Genomic DNA, 11018 nt, shown 5'->3' with positions numbered 1-11018 from the left:
GCATTCATATTTTCAGATATAGTCCTACATACTTAGTAAGAAATCCAGGTTATATATTATATATTCAAAGTGGTTAAATGATTTATTATAGAAATAACCTTTTCAGGAATTTTACCAATATGATTAGCTTTAAAAGGATAGGTACACAAAATCTTGGTAATATTAAGGCATACTGAATAAATATATTTTTACATTAATAAAGGTAAATGAGCTTGGTCTAAAAATGTGGTGTTTCATTCATATAAAGCATAATAAATCATATAAAGTCGGAGGAAGTTTTTTAAATCACTAGAGGTGATCTAGGTTGCTCTAGTAGGATGGAATTTGGAACATCCCAGTGAGGTGATATCTTCTGTGTGCCTAATCTGGAAATCGACTCTTAAACTTCTCATCTTTCTTCTAAATAGGTACTACTAGTGATCTCATAATTTGTGGACCTATATTTCTCTCTGGACTATTTGCTTAACAAATATCCATATTAGAAAGTTTTGGTATATAGACTTTTTCACAAGAAAATTCTTTTTTTCAAATAACTTTTCTTTTTTTTTTTTTGGACTGAGGATTGAACTTGGGACCTTCTGCTTGCAAGGCAGATGGCAGAACTACTGAGCTAAATCCCTGGTGCTTCAAAACACTTTTTAAAGGCAACTTTTACATCCTTATTCCTCAGGCTGTAGATCAGGGGGTTCACCATGGGAACAAGAATGGTGTAGAACACAGAAGACACTTTCCCTTGGTCCATGGAGCTGACCGATAAAGGCTGCAGGTACATGAATGCTAGAGAACCAAAGAATATAGCAACAGCTGAGATGTGGGAGCTGCAAGTACTGAAGGCTTTGGACCTGCCCTCAGTGGAGGGAATGCGGAGGATGCTGGCTATGATGAAGATGTAGGAGGTGAGTACAGTCAGAGTTGGGAGAAAAATATTAAAAGTACTGAAGCCCATACCTACTACCTCATTAATAAAAGTACTGGAGCAGGAGAGTTCCAGTAGTGGGGAAAGGTCACAGAAGTAATGGTTTATTACATCACCCTTGCAAAAATCCACTCTTAGCAGGCAGACCGTGTGAGCTGTGGCACCAACCAAGCCCATGCTGTACACCCCAGCGACCATCCAGCAACACACTTGAGAAGACATGGTAACATGGTAAAGCAAAGGGCTACAGATGGCAACGTAGCGGTCATAAGCCATTGCAGCCAACATGTGACACTCTGCAATGGCAAATACACTGAATAAGTAGAACTGAGCCATACATTCAGGGTAGGAGATGATGTTCTTCTCCGTCACAAAGTTCACCAACATGTTGGGGGTAATGACAGTGGAATAGGACAGGTCAATGATGGACAGACTGCTGAGGAGATAGTACATGGGGGTGTGCAGGTGGGAACTGAGTCCAATCAGGGTGATCATGCCCAAGTTCCCCACCACTGTGAACATATAGATTCCCAGGAAGAGGAGGAAGAGGGGCAGCTGGAGCTCTGGCTTCTCTGTTAACCCAGCAAGGATGAAGTAAGTCACTGTAGAGTGATTTCCTTCTGCCATATTCTTCTGTTAATTTTATGCAAGAAGAGAAGAAAATAATTGAAATAGGTGTTTATTGTTTCATGAAACAGTGAAATGTGACATTCTACTCCCTGTAACCTGGAATCTCCAGTTTTCAGCCAGCTTCTCATTTTATTAGATGTCAATTCCTTGAGATTGAAGATTTATAGGACATAAAAACAAGTATTTTATAAAACTATCTTATTTCTGTTCTGATATGTAAGAATGAGTACCATAGTACCCTGTCCTTCTAGATCCAAATATCTACTATGAGAACTTCTCATTACTCATTTGCAATCATCTCAACACCACTGCAGAGAAAGTCCTTAATAACAAGAAAGATATCACGTGAACATAAAGGAAAAGTCCCAAGAATTTGAAAACAGCAATATTTCACAAATTGGTCTGCAAATTTCGTGCAATAATATAAAAATTCTGGCTCTATTACATGGCGATATTAACAAGCTGATGACAAATCTCTACAAAAATGTAAGGAACTCAGAGTAATCAAAATAAACCTCAAAAAGAAGAAGAAAGCTAGATGTCTCACATATTGTCATTTGAAAACTTACTATAAATTTACAATGATTAAGACATGTAGTCTTGCCATAAGTACTATAGACATGTAGATCAATCAATGAAATAGAATTGACAAAGAATAAAATCACATCTATAATGCCTGTAATCGTTTTAAGTTTTTTATTACAATGGAATAGGGAAAGAATAATTTTTTCAACAAATGAGGCTGAAACAATTTGAGAAGTGTGAGTAAACAAATTAATGTCAAATTCTTTCTTACATCATTCATAATAATTTATTCAAAATGTGTTATAGGACTAAATGTGATACCTAACACTCTAACAATATCAGAAAGATGTTTAAAAAAAACACAAGAAATTACTTCTGACCCTTGATTTGGGGATTTTTTTAGATAATAGCCCGAAAACAGAGGTATCATAAAAACATGGGATGTTGCATATAAAACTTGAAAATATTGTGCTTTAAATACCATCTAGAGAGTAAAGAAAACATTGAAAGTGAGAAAATATCCTCTCCAATATATCTGAGGAAGAACTTTTAGTCTCTACTCATAGAAACTCTTACATTTAATAGTTAAATGAACACAGAGTCCAATTTTTAAAAATTCATACAATCTAAATATATTTTCCTATTTGAGATATGTAAATGATCATTAAGCACCTGACAAGATTTATATCACTGATTATTAAGGAAATTCAAATTAAAATCACAATGAGACAACATTTCACATCTGTCATGAAGATTATAATATGAAAATTGTTAAAAAGAAGTCTTGGCAAGAATGTGAAGAAAATGTAAAACCTATACATTGCTGAAAGGATTGTAAAATGGTAGACACTGTTAGGAAACAGTTTGGCAGATATTCAAAATGTAAAAGTTAAAGTTAGAATATGGCCCAGCAATTTCACTGCTGGGTACACACACAAAAGAATGGATGGCACACATCCTCATAAAAAAATTGTACATGAGTGTTCCGAGAAGCCTAACTCATAATATCCAAAAGGAGGAAGCCATCACAATGCCAATACAATGACAAATAGACAAGCAAATGTAGAATATTGATATAAAGGAGCAATGATCAGCAAAAAAATAAACTTGTAAGGTCCCCCACAGCCTGAATGAACTTGAAAAGATAAAGTGAAAGAAACTAGACATAAAAGGTCATAGCTCATGTCACTGCACTTTTGTGAAGTGTCCAGAATGGACAAATTTGTAGAGTAAGAAAGTAGTTTGCTGTCTCCCCATAGCTATGGGGTGTGACTGCTAATGTTTATAGGGCTTTATTTGAAGTGGCAATAAAAAATATTCTACAATTAGAACACAGTTATGACTGCACAACTTTATGAATATACTAAAAAAACTGAATTATAAACTTGTAGAGGTGGATTTTATGTCAGTTATAATTTAGTAAATGTGTTATAAAATTCAAACTATAAGAGCATAACAATGGTACCAGACTATTATTTCATCAAAACCTGCCAATTCATCCCCATCCTGAAATTCTGCTCCATCTAGGTTTATCTGGGGTATGCCTCTCTTTGTGACAAGCATGCTCTTTCAGTTTTTCTCCAAACTTTGTGAAGTTTCTCTCCCAGACAAAGGAACAATAAGTATGGTACACTGACTCAAATGTTGTAGCTGCCTGTTACTAAAAGACTTTTTCTCTCAAATGTATAAACAAAAAAATACAAGCCTCTCTAACTCTGAAATTTTAAGACAGACACAAGGGAACCACATGCCCAGTTTAAAATATATCTACTATGTCTTTCCTTAGAGAAAAAAAGTCAACAAGTAAAAAATTTAAATTAGCATAATTAATGATGACATAAATCACAGTTTACTTGAAGAGACTGTCAAAAACAATGTCCAGAAGACTTAAATGAGAACCCAGGAATGTGATGTGTGACACTGGATTTCTTTTTCTCTCTAGTCTGCCATCTGCTGGGGAGGACCGCCATTCCAAATCTGGGCAGATATTTATTTCACTGGAAAAGCTGAAGAATGTCTCTACAATATGAAATATTGTATTAAAGAAGCTGAGCTTCCATACTGCTATGATTTGAATATGTATTATACGTATTTCTGACTTTTTACATTGGTCAGTTGACTGCTTTTTTTGTGTTCCTAACCCCTCCCAAGACTGTCCCCCTTGGAGTCCCCCATCCCAGAAACTCCATTCTCTCCTGCCCCAACATGTATGAGGCTCTGACTACCTCATGTTATCAGCTCCCTGGGAAGTCTGATGCTGACACGTGCTTTTTGCTCCTTTTGCTCCTGTTCCCCTCTGCTAAGCTGCCTGTATATTTGAATGCCTTTGATCTTCATAGAGGTTTCCCAAATAGCATGCTCTGGGTCAGTTGTCTGAGCTTTCATTTGTCATATCCATCTTTGAGAGGAGCGAATCATAAGCAAAATGACAAAATATTTATGGGAAAAAAGGCTTTGTTTGCTTATTCGCTTCTTAACTTGTTTCATTGAGGTAGAATTTAAGTTTTTCATCAAATAAATGTACATATTTTTATGTACATAATGAGGATGGGCATAGACAGATTAATAGCCTTGTGCCTGTCTTCTTATATTTGAAAAGAGACTGCAGCAAAGAGTCAAAAATGTTAAAATTCATGGTCTGGGATTCAGTCATACCTTTCCTTCTTCCCAGGGAGTTCAGTGTTCACATAGCCCCAAAATATCCTTTGACCCCGTAATCCCATTCTCTGATGAAACTGACATCCAAAACCATCTATGTCACTGCAAAGGTGACTGACAATGTGGATTTTATGTGCTGCACACAGAGAATAAGAGTCTGATTAGGAACAAAATGATAATGACCTCCCACTAGACTCTCATCTCACAAGAATCTACTCTGGGGAGGAGACTCCATTAGAATTTACCCTTTTCCCCACTGCTCCTGAAGTGTTTATTTCTCTCTCACAGGGTGATTCATTCCTCTTGTTAGATTATGGATTAAAAGGAAGAATGTGAGAGATATTCTTTCATCTGTAGTAAGTACCATGCTGAGAGATTTAAAAATTCAAACTTTGAGGCCATTTCTAAGATAGGCACTGAAGGAATTCTACAAAGTGCCTCCTCACAAGAGGAAAAATAGAAATCAGAAAAGAATCAGTAGCTGTGTGATTTGAACATTTTTATTTTCATTTTCCCACACAATCACATTCACATAATATGTTATATTCATAAACTAGTATATTTGGGAATATTTTAGCTTGGCTCTTGATCAAAGCAGCTTTTCTTCACTTCCCAAGCTTAAATATTATAGATACTGTCAAAGATCTATAACAAGAACAAGGAGGAAGCATGAGGAGTGTTTTCCTTCTAACAATAAAAGACAAATTGAAAAACAATGAAAACATAAGTATTTTAGGAATTACTTTTGTATTAAACTATGTGAGAGTAAAGTTATATTTAATAGTTTCATTCAGTACTCATTAAAAAGTGTATAAATTTGAGACAATAATTACAATAAATCCTTTTCATTAGGTTTATTTTGAAACACTTTAAATGTGTTTTTTAATGTGGAATTTTAATATGTGTCTTACAGGTGTTTTTTGTAAATTGCTGAAGACTGTCCTTGAAGATTTAAGGGATAAAAACTTAGAATAATTCACAAGCCCCATGAAAAATGTTGCTTATTAATAATGATCAAACTTTAGGCACAATTTTTGTTTTTAATAATTTGACAATTTTTGAAGGTGTACTACCCACAAGTATTCATTAATAGTAAATAATATCAGAGGAGACATCAATATTACAGTATTTCAGTCTGTTTTCAATCTTTTTTAATGTTGTTTACTTCCTTTTATTTTAGCTTTATATTAGTCTGTTTTCAATCTATGAGAAAAAATATCTGACACTTGCCCTTAAAAGAGAGGATTTGCTTTGTTTCACAGGTTTAGAACTCAACTCAGTCTGTGATTGGTTAACTCCAAAGAAGAAATAGCCTGGCAGAAGGGATTGATAGATGGAAGCTGGTAAACCCATTCCAGCAAGGAAAGGGGGGGAGGGGACCAGAAAGCCAGAGAAAGAGAAGCGAAGTGGCCCAGGATGTGGATACCTCCTTACATATATCACCCCCACTGACATATCTCCTTCAAGCAGGCCACGCCTCCTTCCCAGCAGCACATTCAGCAAGCATGGTTTATCCATTGGTGATGACTCATTCACCATTCAAAACTCCCACCTCTGACAAAATAAACTTTTGGGGAGCATGTTACATCAATAACAAATTGTATGAGTGAGGCACAAGAGGTTGTGCCTGGTTATAACCTGGAGTGGTGCGAAATACATGAGAATGAACATCTGTATTGTCAGTGAAAGGTGTGAAAAATCTGGGAATACAGCAAAGGTCAAGAAACAATTTCAGGATGGGGAACACTAAGAATGAAGGGAAAGCCATAAGAATGAGCCAAAAGTTGTTGAGATACAGGGACTGCTTCCCCCAGCACAATATGCAGCCTTCTGGTGCATCTCACCAGCTTAATAAAACATTATGCATTTATTTTATGCATTACATATTTTATTTTAAATCACATAGAACAGTATTATTCTTCTTAGATGCAGTGCTAAATTCAAATGCTAAGCTGCAGAAACAGCCCAGAGTCATCTTTCTAAACATCAGAAAATATTTACATTAGAAATTTAATTTGGAAAATTTTTAATCTCTAAAAATTGGAAAATGTAAATGAAACAGTCATTGCCAATATTCATTCTAGCTTTCTTCCTAAATACAAAATATCCTGCATCTTTATGTGACACATCGTACTCTGTCACTGCAGTATTACCCAACCTCTCTTTCATGTGGGTTATCTATGTGACCAGGCCCTTATTAAAGGGATAAAGGTGGAAATACCACCTATTACCACCAAGTAGTGTTCTTTGAGTTAAGAATAACTTCTTCCTCTTCCATATATTTCTGGCTGATAGCAAAGTGGAGATGAGTGATAAATCTGGAAGCATTGAGACTTGTGATGGAAGCTATATGTATCACAAGAGAGCAGCAAGAAGTTTCTTGCTGTGACAAGCCACAGAACCAGCCACCAGCCCCCATCATCTTCTGGTTTAAGAAGATATGGTGTGTGTGTGTGTGTGTGTGTGTGTGTGTGTGTGTGTGTGTACCTTTGTACAAACACATTTGTGTGATCCATAGACAATCCTAATCATAACTAAAACAGAAGGTAAAAAGTGCTTATGCCTAATTTCTCTTATACGACATACTTTGGTTCATGGAAATGCTGATTATAAGTTACAAAGAATTTTCCTTGGGAAACAAATGCATGTTTTTATCAGAAAAATGAAATAAAAACTCTGAGAACATTACACTAATCATACTGCTTAGTGTTATAATAAGTGTACTTACTCTATTGTGTTCAATTATTAAACCTTTGATTACGTGCGTTCTTCTGTAAGGTTATGTATTACATTCTTCATATTTTTCCTGTTTTTCTCCTTTGCAATAACTTTTGTTCTTCAGTGTTCTCTACTTCTATTCTTTGTGACAGAGCACCATCTCACCTTTGGAGTGTATATAATATCTGTGCTGATATTTTAACAGCGTGTCTTCCTAGAGTTCTAAAAATGACTTAAAAATGGTACAGAAATTTCTATTCTTCCAAAAATATATTAATAGTTTTATACAAACAGAAATATTTGAAAAAATATCAAAAATGTCGTAGTTGTTTATATCTATTGTCCATTATATGAAAAAATCTAAATGTTGCTCGTTTAATGGCCAGGAAATAAACAAAATCATACATGTAAACCTTGTAAAGCAGATGCAAACAATATAAATTTAATACCTACATATACACTATGTTACACATTAGCATATATATATATATATATTTAAAATTTTATTGCTCACATACATGTATGCCCATAAAGTGCCTCTGAAACTTACTCAGGGGAATGACAACCTTTCAGGAGTTGACCTCAAATCTTTGGGTTGCAGTACTCTAGAGCACCAGCACAATTGGGCTAATTAGAGAAGGAAAATTATTGGTTGAAAATCTTCCCTGTCCCCTCAAAAGAATTTTTTTCCAGAGTAGATAGTGAGTTTTGTGTAGAAGGGTTAATTGTCATTACTCAGAAAACAATTGGTCAACTTTGGCATCTCCATGAGAGTACAGAACTTGTATTAATTGCAGTAGTGAAAGAAAGCCAACCTAAAATCTGAGTTTCTATAACATGGGTTGGGGAAAAAACAAAATATAATCTTTTTGGAATAAGAGAAAATGAATACAGAGTTGACAGGAAAATGAGGAGGTAGAATCTTTCCCAAAATTTGGAGCAAGGATAATTGCACAGATATATGTCAAAACATGTCTAGTATATTCAGTCCTCATTATTATTGTAAATATTGTTATCTCCTAATGGGTAAGTACTGTCTTACCACCCATCACGTGCTTCCATATTTCTTAATATAATTCTATACATGTAGTAAAAATTAGGAGTTATATTTTGTATATTCCATGTGACTAACATTATTTTTAGAGAACAACTTTCAATAGTGTTTGCCAATAACTTACTTAAGAAAACCACATGAAGAAAATACTAAAATTATCATAGGATACTCACCAAATGTATTTACCATCTCAAGTAAGATAAATAAGTCTCACATAAATGGTGCAATATTATTTGTGTGCACAACAAAATAACACACATATCAAATAATTTTTAAAGTATTTAGTTTACCCTGTGTGAATAGATTTTGGGACATCTCAGAGAAGTCCAATCCTCTGTGCCTGATCCTGTGAATCAAGTCCTACCTTCGACATCTGTTCTCCAAATAAACTAGTACTAGGAGTAATCTGATAATTTGTCAATGTACATGTTTGCCTGAATGTTTCCTCACCAAATCTATAGAAATTATAAATTTTTATATAAGGCAAATATTCTTTTTCTCAGATGTGATGGTTATACTTGATTGTCACTCTTAATTGACTAATACCTACTGAGGTTATCAGATTATAGGTGGTTAACCTCATCAATGGATGAGAAACTACATCACTAAATGGTCTTTCAGGTTGCTCTGGAATAAGAAGTAGGTCAGCAGAGGTGTGCCTTTGAAGGTGTGACTTTGCTCCTGTTTTCTCTTACTTTTGCTTCCTGAGTGCCATGAGATGAGCAGCAAATGCAACCACTCCCTCTGCCATCATGACCTTCTGCAATAGAACCAGTGTACCATGGATTGAAATCTCTGCATTCATGAAGTACAATAAATGTTTCTTCCTATGAGCTGACTTTCTAATTATCATGATCACAACAACAAGAGATGACTAATAAAATGAGACACTTCTGTTGTCAAAGAACTTTTTTAAAGCAATGTTCACATCCGTATTCCTCAGGCTGTATATTACAGGATTCAGCATAGGGACAATAATAGTGTAAAACACAGATGATACTTTCCCTTGGTCCACAGAGTTGACTGAGGAGGGCTGCAGGTACATAAATGTGAGAGAACCAAAGAACACAGCAATAGCTGAGATGTGGGAGCTGCAAGTGCTGAAGGCTTTGGACCTGCCTGTAGCTGAGCTAATGCGAAGGATGCTGGCTATAATGAAGATATAGGAGGAAAGTATAGTCAGGGTTGGGAGAAAAATATTAAATGCACTTAAGCCCAGAACTACCACCTCATTGATAAAAGTACTAGAGCAGGAGAGCTCCAGTAGTGGGAAAAGGTCACAGAAGTAATGGTTTATCACATCAGCCTTGCAAAAATCCACTCTTAGCATGCAGACTGTGTGAACTGTGGCACCAACCAAGCCCATGATGTACACCCCAGTGACCATCCAGCAACACACTTGAGAAGACATAGTAACATGGTAAAGCAAAGGGTTACAGATGGCAACATAGCGGTCATAAGCCATTGCAGCCAGCAAGTGACACTCTGATATAACAAAAACCAAAAAGAAGTAGAGTTGAATGATGCATTCAGGGTAGGAGATGATGTTCTTTTCTATCACAAAGTTCACCAGCATTTTGGGGGTAATGACAGTGGAATAGGACAGGTCAATGAAGGACAGACTGCTGAGGAGATGGTACATGGGAGTGTGCAGGTGAGAACTGAGCCTGATCAGGGTGATCATGCCCAGGTTCCCCACCACTGTGAACACATAGATTCCCAGGAAGAGAAGAAAGAGGGGCAGCTGGAGCCCTGGTTTCTCTGTTAACCCAGCGAGGATGAAGTAAGTCACTGTGGAATGATTTCCTTCTGCCATTTCCTTCCAGGAATTTCATGAAAGAAGAGAAGAAAAGAATTGAGATAGTTATTTTTGTATCATCACACAATGAAATAATAAACATAATTCTTTTTCATTCTTGTATCTGCATTTCTCAGCCAGCTTCTCATCTAGATCAACTGTAAAAGACCTTGAGATTTCAGAAATATGAGACATGTAAATAAATATCAGATAGAACTATTCATATTTTCTATGCTATAAGATTGGCTATTAATAGTGCCTTGTCCCTGAACATAAAAGGCAAGAGTTAGCACTTCCTCTTTTTTTAAATCACATAACTTTGTACATAGAAAATATAAGGAATATATAAAAAAGAGCTATAAGAACTAATTAAGAAGTTAATCAAAAAATCTATTGTGTTTCTGCACACTTAAAATGAGCAGTAAAACTACAATTGTAATAGTATCCAAAAAATAATAAAAGGTTTTGGAGTTAATTAAGGAAAAGGAATGTATATCATTGGACATATAATTATAAAACATTGATGAACGGAAGTAAATAAATGGACAATCATCCATGCCCATGGATGAAAAAATACAATATTGTGAAAATCTTAATACTTCTGAAATTGGCCTACAAATTCAGTGCAACCATAACAAAATCTCAGCTGTGTTACATGGAGATATTGATAGCCTAATCACAAAATCGTATGAAAATGTAAGTAACTAAGGGCAATTCTG

General features: G+C 35.5%; 2 protein-coding genes across 2 annotated transcripts; both read right to left on the bottom strand.

Moving 5' to 3' along the window:
• Positions 1 to 610: 610 nt before the first annotated feature.
• LOC106008299 (olfactory receptor 8G50-like) lies at positions 611 to 1546 on the bottom strand. The gene has a single exon (XM_087212560.1). It carries the CDS (start codon positions 1541 to 1543, stop codon positions 611 to 613), a length of 933 nt encoding a protein of 310 aa, XP_087068686.1. The 5' UTR covers positions 1544 to 1546.
• Positions 1547 to 9375: 7829 nt separating this feature from the next.
• Positions 9376 to 10317, bottom strand: LOC101719844 (olfactory receptor 8G50). Its single transcript, XM_004870925.2, has one exon. The coding sequence runs from the start codon at positions 10315 to 10317 to the stop codon at positions 9376 to 9378; it is 942 nt and encodes a 313-aa protein (XP_004870982.2).
• Positions 10318 to 11018: the final 701 nt, after the last annotated feature.

The sequence above is a fragment of the Heterocephalus glaber genome, unplaced genomic scaffold, assembly GCF_053883595.1.
Source record: "Heterocephalus glaber isolate CG9 unplaced genomic scaffold, H.glaber_assembly_v1.0 deba00001431, whole genome shotgun sequence".
NCBI lineage: Eukaryota > Metazoa > Chordata > Mammalia > Rodentia > Bathyergidae > Heterocephalus > Heterocephalus glaber.
This window is presented reverse-complemented; position numbering and strand designations above follow the sequence as displayed.